The following is a 17,097-nucleotide window of genomic DNA, read 5'->3' on the forward strand; positions in this document are numbered from 1 at the left end:
TTGCATATGCGCGCTCTTGTGTGGCTACGCTGTTCAGAAAAGACTCCGACACAAACTACACGGAAGCACCAAAACCGCAAATTTATATCTAGTGAAGCCCGTCTTGAAAAACAGTGTCAACCCTTCCTGCTCCAGCGCCCCGACCACGGCCAGAAGACACAGGGGAGACTGTAGCTTTGGTCTCCAGGCCTGGAGTCTCTGCTCCTCTGCCTGCTTGCCTTCAATCACACAACGCGCGCGTTCTCGTGCTCCACCCTTACGTGCTTGCGTGCACACTACACACTGCAGAAGAGTTAGTAGCTCTGAGAATATCTAGTGAATGTACAGTGGACGTTTGTGTATAATAACTGCTGCAGCTCCTCCAGACCAACAGAGGTTTTCCGCGTCTTGTGAAGTGACGGGGCTCCGCAGTAAGTTACGTTATCGTCTCTGACCGGGTGCTGGTGTCTCCCCTGTTCCTGGTCGGGAGGCTGAAGCAGGAAAAGTACTAGGATCAGATCTAAATCATGTTCATGGAGAGACCTTCGTCTGGTCAGCTAACATTACTGCCAAGCAGGTGAAATATAGAGTGATATTGTGGTTTTAGCTGACGTGTGTCGCCTCACTGTTTTGAGTGATGCTCATTCATGTCTATGTAGAGCGAGCACAAGCGCGAGCAACAGGACGCTGACTTTCGTTGACTTAACGGCCACAGGTGTCGCTGTTAACAAGCATTTCTGAAAGTTACAAATAGTCCCTTTAATGTGCAATGTCTCTGTTACTTTACACTGCATGAATAAAAAAAAAAATCATTCTCTAGTTATTTTGAGGAGTTCAACATGGTTTATCAGATTGTCTTTGATTGTCTAAGATCTAACAACACTGACATCCTTCATGTTTTTGTTGTTGTAGCTGCTTGTGGCAGAGGGGGGATTTGAAGCCTGGGAGGAGAGACGTGTAGAGACATCGGATGCTGCCATTGGTCGGACGCTCCACGTTGCTCCTCCAACCTAAACAGCAGCGTAAAGCAGAGAGAGAGAAAGCCTGAGAGGATGAAGCAGCCGGAGCATCCTCAGCATCAGCATCCGAGCCAGGCGCACGTATAGCCCGCGGTGTGTGTGTGTGTGTGTAGATGGGGGGGGAAAGAAATCAAAATAGCAATGTGTGAAGGGTGCATGAGAGTGTGGTGACAAATTAAGACTGTCGAGGGATATTAACGTGTTGTTTCTGCAGCGGATCCATCCAGCAGGCAGCTACGCAGCCGCCAGACAGCACGAAGGGGAAAAAAACTGAAGGAAAAAAACATCTCATCATGGGTTTGTCCGCTTGGTGATATCGTCTGCAACGTTAGAGGAAAAAACAACCACCATGGGTTCCAGACTGAGCAGACAGAGCAGCCTGGACAATGAGAATTTCTCCAAGAAGCGACGCAAGCTTGTGGATGGAGGAGAGAGAGAGAGAGACAGGAGCAGCCGAGGCGGAGGAGGAGACTTTCTGTTTGCTCTGATGCTGAAATCGGACAAACTGCCCGGGATGCTGCGGAGGACCAACCACAGTCCCTACATGAGGAGAGTGACGTGGATCAAGGAGATCCAGAAGCTGCTCCGTGACCGCAGGATAGAGCAGGCGACCGACGTGCTCAAATTACTGAGGAAGGTAAGGCCAGACTTGTTTACACACTGTGTGCACTGCTGCTTTAAAGCACTGCTTTGATGCTCATGCAGCCATACATCCTCTCAACACATCACCACAGCAACAGATGGAGCAGAACAAGCAGATGCTGTGTGAATGTGTGTGAATGCACTCTGATGTCCTACATTTTTTGCAGTGTGCCACAGGTGCTTTAACCCCCTTCTGCTGCAGGATCTGACCTCTGACCTCTGACCCCCTCTCTCTGCATGCATGGCCCCCCTCACTGCTTTGTCCACTTCCAGAAGCATTTGTTGTGTTTATTATAGAAAGTAGGCCACTGGAGGCAGAGGCACGTTGTACCTGGTGACACGTTGCCTCAGTGGCAGCCAGCGTGTGACTCACCATCACAGTGATCGCTCTCACTGTGATGGGTGAACATGCTCCGTGTTGACATTTGATTTGACACTTGTTGTTTGGTTACGTTTGCCCAGAAGTCATTATAGATATTTAAGTCAATATCCTCCTCACAAACACTAACCATACACTTCCACGCAACACACACACTCACACACACTTATCTTTTTTGATATATTTACTGTATTGTTATTGTTGTTATTATATATATCTTGTCCTAATTGTTTGTTATCACTATTATGTAGTCATATTATTTCTTTATATTAATCTTGTCTCTAGGTGGAGGCTTCAGATAAACCCAGTGGGTTTTTTGCCTCTTCCTGCACTGTATATTATTCATTTTTTTATTTATTTTTTATGTTGTATAGTCTTAAATTGTGCAAAACAAATAAACACTAAATGAGGAATTGAGCAAACGATTCCAATTTACATTGTTTTTAGATGGGATCTGTATATATACAGTATCTATATATATACTGTATGGATTCCACAATAGAGCCCCATCCCCTCCTCCACCCTCCTATCTACATGTGTCCTTGTTTCCCCCCACTTCAGCCAGAGTCTCACCTCTCCTCAGGCTGTTCTAACGCTTTAATGTCTCTCTCGCTCTCTCTCTCTCGATGTAATGGCCTGTGCTCCAGCAGCAACAATGCAAGCCTTGGAGTCCTGGGTTCCACCATACAAAATATTATTCTTCTCCCAAACGCTTTTATTAAATCTATAGGCTTATAAAAAAAAACTAGACTTCTGCACCTCCTCATGGCTCTGTTTTCAGGCTTTAAAAAATATACCCCGTGACGGGAGACTTTGGCCAATCACAGGTCATTTCAGAGAGAGAGACCGTTCCTATTGGCTGTTCATTCAATGGAGGCAGCTGTCAATCACTCGCGAAATCCGATCAAACGGTCAAACTAGGCACAAAAAAGGAATAAAATATGATCAAATATGAATCAATATTCTGCCTATTTCTCGCCTTTCAGAAACATCTTGTAGTGTTCTGTTTAGGTGTAAAATGAGAACGTTTGTGGCATGTTGAAATCTGTTGAGGAAATACCAAGCACCGCCCACCAGCCGGAGCAAACTTTCTCATTTTACAGCTAAACAGTACACTACAAGATGTTTCTGAAAACATTTGAGGTGAGTAATAGGCATTACAGTAACAGAATATTGATTCATATTTGATCAGCACTGCCTAGTTTGACACAGAAGGACACAGAGGCACATGATTTTTATTGTCTCATGCTTTACTGTCAGGATATAGTGACTGTTTTATAAAAATAACTCTTTTTAATCATATTTGCTCCATCTTGCCTACTTCAGCTTTAATAGTGTATGTGAAAATCATGTGATTTTTGGTGATTTTCAGAGGATTACTAATGTTTTTTTTTGCTTTTTGGCTGATGAAAATCTCTAAAACCCAAAGCCAAAGCCAAAGCCAAAAACACAGCTGTTTTTTTAGTGGGTTTTTTTCAAAGAGCTTTTGTTGCAGTATGTTAGAAGCAGTCTTCACTTGACCGTGACTGTAATTATAAATAGGTATTGTTGTCGTGACCTAGAATACTACACCGAGTAAAGGCTGTTGGATCTTAGTCAGACGGTTTGCTCAAGGCCTTTTTCTCAGCCTCTGTGGGATATGTAGCATTAAAACGCGTGTAAGGGAATATGTAGGTGCATCGAAGATGTGACAGCAAACCTTGGCGGTCTCATTTGTTTGCCTGCCCTCAGGCCCCCCTCTGTCTTTTCGCTGTCGGCCAATCCAGCGTTAATTACTCTGAAGCCTCGACACAGGAGAGAGTGAAACCTCCTTAATCAAGCCGAGGAGATAAACTGGCCGGCCCCGGCTCCATGACAGCCACGTCACAAGGGACATGGGCTCGCTCCTCCTAAATGAGCTCCACTTCTATTAAACAAGCCTTCCTTTATCTTTACTCGCATGCTCTGTAGGCAGATATCTGAGAGACGCTGAATTCAAAAGGAGTTCGTGGCAGATTTAATTGGCGTGTGTTACGGTGTGCCGTGCTCCAGATATAACAAAAGAGCTCTGCTGCAGATACGGGGGAAAGGATCTGTGGCTTCACGCCGAGCTCGCACATGCCAATTGATCGTGTCTAAACTCAGACGGGAGATATTTTTATACCTTGTCTCTCAAAAGGGCAGAAGCTGCTTCTCCCCCCGCCCTGGGTTCAGTCTGTGTTTACCGGTGCCCTTGTTAAAAGGGGAGCCAGTAATGTGGAGCTGCCTGCCTCCCACTCCAACTGTCTATTGCAATCAATGCTGATTGTGTTCGGAGAGAAAAGAAACGTGTCTGGATGCAGGTGTGTGCACGCTGCATGTGCCTGACTCAGACGCTCGCTCTTCTCATTAAAGTTGCACAAGTGCTTGTCATGGTTTGCCTCGTTAGAACCTCGAGGAGGGACGTGTTGATGAAGGCAGATTACAGTTCAGTTCACAAAGCTGCACCGCTGACTGTTGCTTGTCTCTTCACACTCCAAAGGTCATCTGAAATCCCCTTTTTTTTCCAGTAGATTTGGTTTTTTTAACGCAGATCCTTTTGGATTTGTCATATTTGTGAGTAAGCTGCAACGACAGCTGTCAGTTCTGACCTCTTTGCAGATGTATTTATGTGCTGCACAAACTTTTAAATCACGTGTACTCAAAATCCCACATTTAGAAAGTGCCACTGCCATATTTCTATGGAGGAGAAAGGAATTATAAACCAAGAATTGTGGTTAGAGAGAGACATATGTTTTGAAAATAGCATGCAGCCAGGGGATTAAATGCGTTTTTGAGATTTCCAAGGAAGGTTTGGGAAGATCAGGGTCTCACGTCATAGTGGAGCATGCATATTCCTTGAAGCAGTGACTCTCAAACTGCGGTCTGTGGCATATGGAATGCTATAAAATTGTGCTGTATCATTAAAAAGTGTATATCTACAGATGGGGACAATAAAACAAGCATATTGTGTCCATTACTCCCAACCAAGTTGGCGTTTGGCCAGTAGAAACTCTGATATGATTGTGACACACGGCAATAAGTCAATTATTTTTAAGTTGAAGCACTTACTGACAGTCAGCTTTAGACTTGTAAGTGTAAAGATCTGGATTTATTAGGACTATGCCAGTCTTGCTATACTGTTCATTTTCTGAAAGCCTTTATGATCAATTACTTGAGATGTAGGCTATAAATGCTGTCAAGTTGAGTCCAAATGCAATTTTTTATAATATCACCCTCTGTTTAAAGGTATATAAGTGGCATTAATATTAAATAACATTGCAAATTTCCTGCTGTGGGACTAACAAAGGGTTATCTTGTCTTATCTGAAACAGGTCTGAAGTATTGAGGTTGAAAAGTTTTAATGCAAATAGTTCCAATGGCATCTACAGCAAGAGTACATATGGTTGTAAGCAAATTGCAGTTACGATTAAGAGGAGTCTTAAACTTTCTCCCCTTTAATGGGTCCCTGGCCCCAAAAAAGTTTGACAACCCCTGCCTTAAAGTATGGAAAAATTACCTTACAAATAACCTTTGAAACAGTTTGTGCTGTGGCATGTTGGGACACGTGTGGCTCGATGCCACGGTGCTATTATATATGCCAAAACACCGCGTTCCCTGTGCCTCCCCCCTAGATCTCACTTTCCTGCTGAAGATGAAAAAGCTCCTGTCTCCTTTAATGAATATTTAAAACAAAACACTACTTTTATCTTTCCATCTTGAGTCACGTTGCCCTTGACACAGCATGGCCCATCACTAATGCTTTCCCCCCCACTCCTTCCTCAGGTCCAGTCACACTTTTCGTTACCTGATTATAATTATTGCAGGATGTTTTTTTTATAATATCATATTGCTTTAATGCCTTTCATCTTGTCTGCTTTGGTAGGATCTCGGTTTGGAAGGCACCTCGCTCAACGACATCTTGTACAAAAACGCTGCCTTCCTCAACCTGGTGGACCCGATCTCGCACGAGCTGCTGCTCAGCCTGGCTCGAGAGATGCAGTGTCCTAAGAAGGTCAGCTTACTTTTATTTCTTCCTTTCCATATCACTCGCAGAGCGTGATCCGCAGAGATCCGCTTATGTTCTGCAAAACAAAGCATTCGCCTAAAAATACGCCTCCGGATGGTTTCCTTTTGTTAAGCATTGAGTTCTCAAGATCAATGAGAATCCGATCTGAGGATGTACCGACTTAAATTTCTACAGACGGATGGTTGAAAGAAATCCTGCAGACACATGTTAGCCTACTTATGAGCAGCTAGAAATAGGAACATCTGTTTCAAATGAATCCCAGATATTTGTGGTTGTTAGATTTTCTTTCTGCCATTTTGTTCAATGCACTTTGTTAATTTTATGGAACCATATCTTGAGATATCCCACCTGCTTATTAAGTTTATTAAACTGGAATTACTTAAAGGAGACATATTATACTCATTTCCAGGTTCATACTTGTATTTGGGGTTTCTACTAGAACATGTTTACATTCTTTAATGTTCAGAAAATACATTATTTTTCTCATACTGTCTGTCTGAATATCCCTGTATTCACCCTCTGTCTGAAATACTCTGTTTTAGCGCCCGCTCTTTAAGACCCCCTCCTGCTCCGATTGGCTTGCGAGAAAAATATGGTGCACCTTTGCAAAGGTAGTTCTCAAGCCGTGTCGTATTTTTGTAGGCCAACCAGGAAGTTAGCGTCACCCTGGTTCCCTCGACAAAAAGCCAATGGGATTTTTCCATTAGGTTTTGGACTATTGCAGAAAATAAGCTCTGTGGCAAACACACGTTTATGATATTTACATGTTTTGTTCAGCAAGATAATCTTCACAAATTAATTCCACTTTTATGATTTTTGAAGTGGGAATGCAATCACCAGAAGTAAAAAGCTAACGTTAGGCTATAAACAAACAACAACAGGGTTGCATGAACGAGAGTATAAACAACAAGGCTGTAAAGGCGGATGAGTCAGTGTGATGACGTTTAGTAGTCTCATTTAGCCACTTGCTAGCCACCGCCAAGATACATAAAGGCTTCAAGATTTATGAGTGAGTATTTATTGATGTACTTTATGTCGCAAACATTTAAACCTCTTCAGCTTGTGATAACCACAGGCCTTATTTCAGGCATCTAACTAAAAACCAATTAAAAAAACCCACTGACTTCCAGACGAGAGAACCGGAAGAGCTAAAATGCTCACTAATTTCCAGGTTTTAGGACTCATTCCTGCAGCACTCTATATAAAATAGATAATAGAGAGGGAATGATGACCTGTTTAACTTCCTAACAAAAACCAGTACACAAATGGTAATAACGAGGTGTATGTTGTACATCGGATTTATTGTTTTACTTTGAAATTTAACTGGTATTGGTATCGACTACGAAATTTCTGGTATCATAACATCCCTACTCCAGATACCCAAATGTATTTGCACAAGCATGGAAAAAGTGAATTTTTCGTGATATGTCCCCTTTAATATCTGCAAAATTACAAGTGACAAGGAATCAAATGATCTAGCACATTAAATAAAGATGGCTGTATGTTTGTGCACAGAAAGTAATTCATAGGTCAGTGTGTCTCAAGCTCCAACGGCGACTACTGAATCATTTTGATGTAGCCAATGGCCACCAGCAGCCACATCGTCAGTGGCTGTGCTGAATCTCACCTCTCCTGTGTACTTCCTGTGTTTTCCCCACCGATGCACACTGCATGTGATTAGATTTCCTTGCTCCAGCAAGCCAGCTAAATTGTGTTTTGTTCAGGAGTAGCTCAAGGCGTCACGAATAATAACAAACCTTTTTTTTGTTCCTGTTGCGAAATCTCACAGTTACAGGTTGGTAAGTTTTTAGAAAATAGAGGAAACCTAAAGCCCAGATAGTGTGACATAATGAATAGCAACAATGTTTTTCTCTTACACACAGAAGCAGAAAATCTCATATTGAAAGCTGCTGCGTCACTGCTGCTGTTGATCTCTTTGTTCTGCGTGCCGTTATTGTTATCTTTCTCCTCTGTTTTTCAGGACGCAGACACCATAAAGTCTTCGGACAAGATTTGCAGACAGCTGATCTACCACCTGACCCCGCACTCAAAGTGGCTGAGGCAGAGCATGTCCAGACGGAAATCCCAGGCCTGGTAAGCCCTTCTGTCCAGACATCCAGTCTGTAATAAATCTGCGGCTCCGCACAACAGAGAGCAGGGCTCCGTGTCGAGCTGTAGAGATTTCCATCTTTGTGGCTGACATTGAACTAGGTCGGAGCTGGCCACAGGCTGACCTGGAGGGGACACCATGGCAACCACGGCCGTCAATCATCTTTCTTTTTCAAGTGCTGAGGTCCGTGCGTTGCCACTGGCCTCCCTCTCTCTCTTCAGAAGTGGCACAGCAACAAATGTGTCCATCTGTTTGCTAAAGAAAAGCTGGGAGGGTCGTGTTATAACGTAATTATGCTCGTCTAGATGAACGAGTGAATTGCTGTTGATGTGCAAATGATGAATTAGTGTACAAATAGTTTTTTTTTGTGTGCCCAGGTGTTGCTCAGTAATCCTATTCATAAGCAGATTGTCGTAATTCTTTCTCATGTAATTGCTTATTCTACAGCCGGCTAGACGCTGCGTATAATGCATTCATTTTCCGAGGGTGAAAATAATCTCAGGATTGAGGAGGAGACAATGGGGACACAGTGAGATGAGACAGGTTCATTATGAGTCAGTCTGAGGTATCAACACAGGCAGTATCACAGGGCTCTGGCTTTGTTGTGCTCGTGGACGTCTAATTCGGCCCAGAAGAGGAAAGACGCAAGATTTAACTGACACTGACAGCATCTCTCGAAATGTGCAGATACACACGATTGCTAAATTCCCAACTGAAGGGGCTTTTTTTTTTTTTTTTTACTTAGTCATGTTGCTTCGTAAACCTGCAGAGAGAAAGAGACGGTCTGACACCGGCTGAGACAGCAGGAGCAACATGAATCATTAAACAGAAATCCACCCTAAAACAGAATATTAATAGCCTACAGTAGACGCCGGGAGCTCTGACAGCTTGTGTTCACCAAGAAATACCTGTCACAGCTAAAAAGAGACGAGACAGGGCCAGGCTGCCGCGCACCGCGAATAGGAAACTCAATTTCTGGAGAGACTTTTTTTTTCTGGTTTAGCACTTTTATAAAAGCAGGTGTGTAATAATTTAGATTCTGACACAAATATTCCCCGGGTGCACAGTTAGTTTCTAAGGTTCAGAGGTTGTTTGTGTTAAAGAAACAGTTTGACATTTTGGGAAACTTATTTGCTTTCTTGTCGAAAGTTAGAGAAGATCAACGCCCTTCTCATGTAAGGTTATAATAGTTTAGAATTTTCATTTAGTTTTTATTTTATTTTAGTTTTGACTTTTCAATTTCATTTTAGTTTTAGTTTCATTGCTTGAAGTGGAAAAAAATAAGTGCCAGTGTGTATCGGTCGGTATCAGCAATCTCTTGCCACTTATTCCTATTTATTCATTATTGCTTAAAGCATGTTATACTCAGTCAGTCACAATCAGCTGCGATTTTATTGCTATTTGTATTGTCAGGCTATGCGTCTTCTATAGTAGGCCTATAATACTACAATAATATCCCAACTGGAACATTGTAGGGTTAAGGTGGTGTGTTTGGTTTTAATAGTTAAAGTGCTTTCCTGTGTTATTTGTAGCCTATAGTAGGGTATCATTCAGGTTTTAGGAGCAGTGTCCCGGTCAGGATGCTCCTATATATTATGAAGCAGGATAAACAGACACATTCTGAAAATATCTACAGTGAATCGAAGGAACTAGGAGATATTGGGTTTATGCTGTCTCCTTTTTTGGTAGTGATATCTTACAGATAATAAACTGAAATTAATCTACGTTCATTTTTATTTTTATAATTTTTTATAATTTTTGTAATTATTTTTTACTAACAATATTTTTCAGTGCTTATTTTAGTTTTAGTTTCACTTTTAGAGTACTATAATAAACCTGTTCTCATGTCTGTAAATATGAAGCCTGCAGATGGTTAGCTTAGCTTAGCATAGATACTGGAATCAGGGGGAAACAGCTAGCCTCGCTCCGTCCGAAGGTCACAATATCTGCCTAGCAACACCTCTGAAGCTCACTAAATAACACGTTATATCTCGTTTCAATCTGTAGTAAAGATTTGTAAAGATTTGCTAACTGTCTCCTGACTGTAGCTTCATACGTAGCGCACAGACATGAGAGTGTTGTCCATCTTCTCGTCTAACTCTGCAAAAAAGCGATTGAGCGTATTTTACAAAATGTTGGATTATTCCTCCATCAAATAAAGATTTAACTGTCCACATTTAGAAGAAAAGCATGTCGTTTTAGGGTGGATTTTTACTTCCCTTTTAACTTCCATCTTGGTTCAGCTGCAGGCAAACTGCCCTCATCCGTGCAAAAATGCAACAGTCTCACCTCTGAGAGGTTTCTCTGTCCTCAGAGGAAACAGAAACAGCTCAGTCCTCTTTAATGCCACCGGATTTTTCATCCCTTCATTATCCAGCATTAACACAGAACACCGGTCGTTCTAAATACTTCAACACACACATTTCTGACTGAAATGCCACGCTGAATTAATGTCTCAATCTCCCTAATCCTGTTAATCTATCTAACTAGTTATTTGGCTTTTGCTGGAAATGTTTTTCTTTCTGTTTTTTTTAATGAGAGAGTTTGACAATAAGCTTGACCCAGAAATGCTGCCGAGGTTCATGTAAGCGTAAAAATTGCCGACACTTTGGTGACCTTTATTTCCTCTTCAATTTTCACACCACTGTCGTCCTGTTCCATCAGGCTTTTCTGACCTCGTAACTACTTTGTTCCTTTGTCATCTTTACCGCTCAGAAACTGAATAACCATTCAGTGGCCGCTGCCTTTTTAGTTTCCACATCACCTGTTCTCATTCATTAATAAACATTATATTGTGCATTGTAGCATGATATGCATGTTAAAGCTTCCCCAGGGGCCCACCAGTCATTTTGACTGAGTGCCTCAGCTTCGGGAAAATACAGAAAGCGGTCAGTCCAGCTCCTCAGTTTGACCAAAACATCCATCAAACGTAAAGATATATTTATGTGCAGGATCTGCCTTTATTAAATATGGACTGTGAGCTTGGATTCCCTGCACCATGAAGGACAATGCAGCGGTGTGTGTGTGTGTCACTGTTGCACACTATAGTCTTATAATGCATCACAAAACGAATTGAAGATATAAATGAAATGCCAGCGAGCAGATGTGATTAGACTGCTCATCTCCTGCGCAGTTCAGCTCCAACCATCAGAGGGCCGATATGAATAATAGAGCAAAGCTTTACCGTAAATGACTCTGCAGAAAACAAAGCGGTGCGAGCAATGTAATAATAGCCCGGGTGGGGGGGTGGGGAGGGAGAGGAGCAAATGAACTCCTGGAAAATACTTATTTAAAGTTGAAATAAAACGGGACGTTATTACACTTGTCAACACATTCATTTGAACTGTTTCAAAAAGCATTCTTATTTTTCCCAAAATAGCATTTCACCTCATCTCAACTGGCATCAGATAACTCTCTGGATATGAATATTTATGTTAATAAATAATAAGAGCGATTCCGTTCACGCCGACTGAATTCAAATGCTGCCTCATTATATTAAATCAATGACACACGGAGGAGACGAGAGACACACTGTGCTTCCTCAGTGTTTAAGTGTGAATACTTAATAGACGGCTTCATTATACAATGTCAATTTAATTGATTACTTAATGGATAATGGATGGATATTTATTAGACTTATGAGCATCCACTGTTACTAAAATGTTGATGCCTTGTGTGTTATTACTGGCTTCAATTCAGCCGTTAGTGTGGGTTTATTTGTCTGCCGGCTGCTTAGGACATCTACTCAGCAACATCTATTCATTCACACATATTTCTTTTTTAATCTCTTACCTGTGAACTAGTTCTGTCATCTAAACTGATCCCTGTCGCCAGTGTTCTCGCGGATGTAAAGACGACAGAAAAGCCGCCCGCTAGAAGTTATCAGTGACACCCTCATTTTCTGGTGTCAGATTAATCTGGGCGAAGGATAATAGAGGCTTCCGGAGAGGACGCCTCAGACCTCAGACATCCATTTTTCCTGAGCTCAAAAAGGGATGAGTCTGTCTGACAAAAGGGAAAGGAGTTGTGTGATCAAAACCTATTCACACCTGCAGGGCAGCCTCTGCCAGGCCACAGCCATTAGGACTTGTGTGCCTCTGGAGGAGATGAGGGTTCTGTCATATAAAAGGCCAGACAATAGAGAGGGGGGGAGGCTGTGGCTCACAAGACTTTGATAAAGATACAGCCGCCAAGTTGATAAATGTCTTCATCTCAACAGCTGATTAAACTCCCCTTTAGCCTGGCTGCATGAGTGATGCTCCTTTTTCATGTGTTTGCAATTAATACAAACGCTCCAAAGCACGGCATTTCTGCCCATCAACCCATCGCCTGCTTCTAAAGCGAAGCAGTAAATGCCGCTCAGGGGCGCATCCGTTTTCAACGGGACCAAAAAAACACTTTAAAGCATGACAAGTGACAGGTACCGCAGTGGATGTCACGGTAAATCACTGGGCGCCGGAGGAGGTTATAATTCACTCTGACACCGAATCAGTGTTACAGGCCACTTCAGTAGCAGCTCAAGTTAAACACACCACATCCCTTGCCCTTTGGGAAACAAAAGGGCAAGGTGTGTAAATAATGCACAAATATTTCCAGCTGCAATGTAAAGCAATAGCTATTACTACAGAAAAGTATCACTTGTGTTCACATTCAGCCTCAAATCCTGCTTGTATTACGCAATATCCAGGCACCAAAACACACAAATATCATGTACATATTACTCACTACTCACACACTGAATCAATTTTCCTTTTATGACTGTCATTCACTTTATAAATCACCTCAATATACAGTGTCAAACACGAAAAAAACACTATAAAATACGACTAGAAAGCAGCCAGGGAGCGTGGCACGCCTCAGCCACGGTTACACAATCCTCCAAATGTGTTATTTTAATAATGAAAAGTGGTTCTGAAAGTTTAATCTGCATTGAAATACACACCGATAAACTATCAGGTAATACTTTTTAATTGCAAAACACATGCTTAAAGCAGCAGTAGGTACAGTAGAATTGGAGCAAATATAATTAAATGTTTTCAGAAACATCTTGTAGTGTACTTTTTTAGCAGTAAAATGAGAAAGTTTGTGACCTGGTAGCCATGTTGAGAACAGTTGAGGAAATACCAAGCACCGCCCACCAGCCGGAAAAAACGTTCTAATTTTACAGCTAAACAGTACACTACAAGATGTTTCTGAAAACATTTTATGCGCGAAATATGCATTATAGTAACAGAATATTGATTCATATTTGATCAGCGCTGCCTATTTTAACTGTTTGATCGGAGTTTGCAAGTGATTGACAGCTGCTCAGAGACGGCAGGCTCCAGCTCGGCTCTGATTGGTTGTTTTCCTCCGGTCTGTGGAATCTTGCAGATGCCATTAGGAGCACCGGAGGACACAGAGGCACATGATTTTTTTTCAGTTTCTCATGCACTACTGTCAGGATATAGTGACCGTTTTCTAAAAATAACTTTTTCTTAAATCATATTTAAGCCAACCTACCTAACCCAGCTTTAATACCCTAACATTAATACTTTTTCCCTTTATTAAACGGTTGACTTAAACATGTTTGTCGATTCTCCTCTGATTTGTCAACCAACACCTGCTAAATGTTTTAGATTTTTAGTGCACCATTGTCTTCTTTGCAACACTCCACTTCTTTCAAAAACAACAATACAACATTTTGAAAAACTCACGCTGCAGCCACTTTGCTTTCGTAGAGGCTTGTATGTGCTATGTAATTAGCATTCCAGCTCATTTGGTGGCGTAGGCTATAAATGAATGCATGAAGGAACTTTTACTTAATGCATCATCAATTAAGGATTACAAATGTTAACTAATCACTGATCATTTATTAATGGGGAGCAACAAGAATCCATGATACATCATGCATTAGTTAAGCATTACTTGTGTTTTGTACCCTGATCATATTACCAACAATCATGCACCTGAAAGATTATTTCGATCCAGTAAGTGCAGTAGTTCATGAGAAAATAGTGAAAATATATATTAAAAAATACCCTATTTACAGTAGCACTGTTAGGAAAATAATTCCTGAATCTGCACTTCAGATCTACACAAAAACTAACCAATGTTCCTTTGCCTAACTTTTCTGTCAGCAGGTTTTGGAGATATCTCGCTAACTTAATAACAAACATGAAGAAACTAGAGATGCACCAATATCAATACCGGATCAGATATCGGGCCGATACTGACTCAAATAGCTCGATCGGATATCGGTGACAATGGTGCCGATCAATTAAATACATTTCCATGTACTATATACATTACATAGTTTATAATATAAGTTTTGACCAGTTTGTTGCTGCATTAAAAAGGTTTACACCTGAATTACAATTCCTGTTAATTTTGAAGATTTCTTACCAAGTTGCTGGGGTACAATTTTATTATTTTAATAATAAAGAACAATTAAATAATACATCTATGTATTTATTGGTCACATTTTGTTTTACAAAGTAAGGAAAACAATGTGTAAGTCAGGCTTGATGTCGCCTGACACATAAGAGAATGATCCCAGTCACTTCCACACAGTGAGGCATACAGCTTATTAATTAAACACTAGTATCTGATCGGTACTCGGTGTCGTCCGAAACCCAAAGCCCAGGTATCGATATCGGGACTGAAAAGGTCAGATTGGTGCATCCCTTCACAAATCACACCTCAGGATATTCTCTTCTGAATTATTAAATTCGGAATTACAAAAAACTGATTTATAAAAAACAGTGTATGCAAAAGTAGCCAACTGGGCTGCTGCAGAAGTAAAGAAGCTATCGGACAATTAGTCGGCTATTTCCTGCTCTAAACTATCGTTATTATATCGGCCTTTAAAAATCCACTATCAGTCGACCTCTATGTCAAATGCATATGCCAAAAAATACCAGGACGTACCTACTACATCCAGTCGCATTTTGCAGTATGCAATCCAGCATGCTTTCCTGACCATTCTGTCCCACAATATATGAGCAAGAGGGTCAAAGGTCAAGGTGCAATGTTTACAACAGTACGTCCTTTGTAAGCTGCAGTATGTACTAAAAGCAAAAAGCAAAAGCATGATATTTGGAAAGCAGCCTTCCTTGGTGGAGATAATAACGTCATCTTAAAAGAGCATTTCCAAAAGATTAATCTCTTTCCTTTCCTGTCTGATAAATATACTGGCCCAGTATCTTCTATTCAAGTTTGATCTTCTTTTTCTAAAACGCATCATAGTTTATCTTTTAAGTAGCAAACTGCCGTGGCCCTGTGCTATAAGGAGCTCTGTGCTCCTGGCCGTCGGAGCTCTAAGCTCAAGCCGCTGGCTCGTTCGGATGTTTTGGCTCCTCTGTTTACACGAGTAAATCCCCATGCTGGAGTCTCTGTGTCAGCCTTCCGCTCCATGCCGGCCCAGTCACCCCCCCCCCCCGTCCTTTATGCAACACAGGAAACACAACAGAAAACCACGGCCTTGTTCCCAAGTCACATCCTCCAGCTAAACTGATTTGTGTGTTGTCTTGTCAACGAATCCTGTGAGTAATCCCACTCTCTTTCTCGTTGTCTTCAACAGTCTCAAGACAACCCTCCAGAAAAAGCTGTCCAGTGACTCGGTCGACCTGTCGGGCATCACCCTGTCCACCCGCGATGTCCGTCAGGTCGCCTACTACCTCCAAAACAACAGAGACACCGTGGTGGCCGTGGACATCAGCTTCACCGACCTCCAGGACGACAACCTGAAGATCCTCCTGCCTCTCCTCGCCTCGCTGCCCAAACTCAGTACCCTGGCTCTCAACGGCAACCGCCTCACCCTGGCTATACTCAAAGACCTCACGGAGATGCTCAAAGACCCCAAGATGTTCTCCAGCCTGGCCTGGATCGACCTGGGCAACAATGTGGACATTTTCACCATGCCTCAGCCGCTGCTGGTTGCGCTGCGCCGCCGCTGTAGCTTGAAGAGCAGCTTGCCGACCATCTACGAGTACACGGAGGGTCAGCCCTACTGCTACCACCTGGAGACTTCCATCGAGGAGCCCAGCCACTACGAGGAAGAAGAGGAGGAGGAGGAAGAGGCGGAGGAGGACGAGGATGACATGGGGAACAAATTCGAGCTGGAGCCGTGGAGCTTAGGGGAGAAGCAGCTCTCCAAAAACTTCACCCTTCACTACTGCGAGAGGTGATGGGGTGTTTCCGCTCTTTCAACTGGAGTTGAAACGTCGTCCCACAGCACTCAGTTACCTCCTTCGCCCTCTCGCCCTCACACCACGAGCCCAGTCACCCTTTCGAAGCACGAGGGAGCCCCACATTGTCTCGTCCTGACACAAGCTATTCCCAACCATCTCTGAGTTAACCCACGCAAGACGAAAGTGAAGTGACGACGGCGGACTTACTGTGTTGGTGGATGGTGCTCTTCGGAACGAGGTGCGGTTTCATTGGAGGGGGGCTGGAAGAGTTAATAAACCGGTGTTCTCTCTCTCTCTCTCTCTCTCTCTTTCTCTCTCCCTCTATCACTCTATCTCTCTATCTCTCTCTCTCTCTCTCTGATCGTGGCAGCCGAGGAGCCAGTCCCAAGGAGATTTCGATCAGTTGGTTGGATGGAGGAGCAGCATCCCGGCGGCGGCTGAAGTGGAACTCGAGCTAGTTTGGAAACACACGGTCCCTCTGGGTTCTCTACCAGGACTGGGACTATCTCTGGCAGGCAGGGCCTAGCTCCACATTGTGTGTTCTCTGTTAATCTCTCAACAAAAGCTATGACACAAGTTCAACAGACTATACAGCCGACGACCCGTCACGTGACGCCGGCAAAACTGCTATGTCAAGACTTTTTTGCGTTTTTTTTTTTCCCCCCCTTTCCAAATGTCCACTTGTGAATACCCACGCAGCCCTTGTGTCGATGTAAATGAGGGACACAAAACATGGTCCCCTTGTGTTTCCACGGGCTATTTTTCTGTGC

At 42.6% G+C, this 17,097-nt stretch overlaps 1 protein-coding gene across 1 annotated transcript; it reads left to right on the top strand.

Moving 5' to 3' along the window:
• The first annotated feature begins 1,205 nt into the window (after nt 1-1,205).
• On the top strand, nt 1,206-16,444 carry LOC141769559 (leucine-rich repeat-containing protein 75B-like). Its single transcript, XM_074638764.1, has 4 exons — nt 1,206-1,635; nt 5,903-6,031; nt 8,028-8,140; nt 15,718-16,444. Exons 1-4 carry the CDS (start codon nt 1,348-1,350, stop codon nt 16,322-16,324), a joined length of 1,137 nt encoding a protein of 378 aa, XP_074494865.1. The 5' UTR covers nt 1,206-1,347; the 3' UTR covers nt 16,325-16,444.
• The last annotated feature ends 653 nt before the right edge of the window (nt 16,445-17,097 follow it).

This window comes from Sebastes fasciatus, chromosome 6 (genome assembly GCF_043250625.1).
Source record: "Sebastes fasciatus isolate fSebFas1 chromosome 6, fSebFas1.pri, whole genome shotgun sequence".
NCBI lineage: Eukaryota > Metazoa > Chordata > Actinopteri > Perciformes > Sebastidae > Sebastes > Sebastes fasciatus.

What these genes read in the sequence shown, in the direction of transcription:
- LOC141769559 (XM_074638764.1), top strand. Translation starts at nt 1,348, where the DNA reads ATGGGTTCCAGACTGAGCAGACAGAGCAGCCTGGACAATGAGAATTTC. An exon ending in AGATGCAGTGTCCTAAGAAG is followed by an intron (nt 6,032 to 8,027) that starts GTCAGCTTACTT and finishes TCTGTTTTTCAG; the next exon opens with GACGCAGACACCATAAAGTC. An exon ending in AGACGGAAATCCCAGGCCTG is followed by an intron (nt 8,141 to 15,717) that starts GTAAGCCCTTCT and finishes TGTCTTCAACAG; the next exon opens with TCTCAAGACAACCCTCCAGA.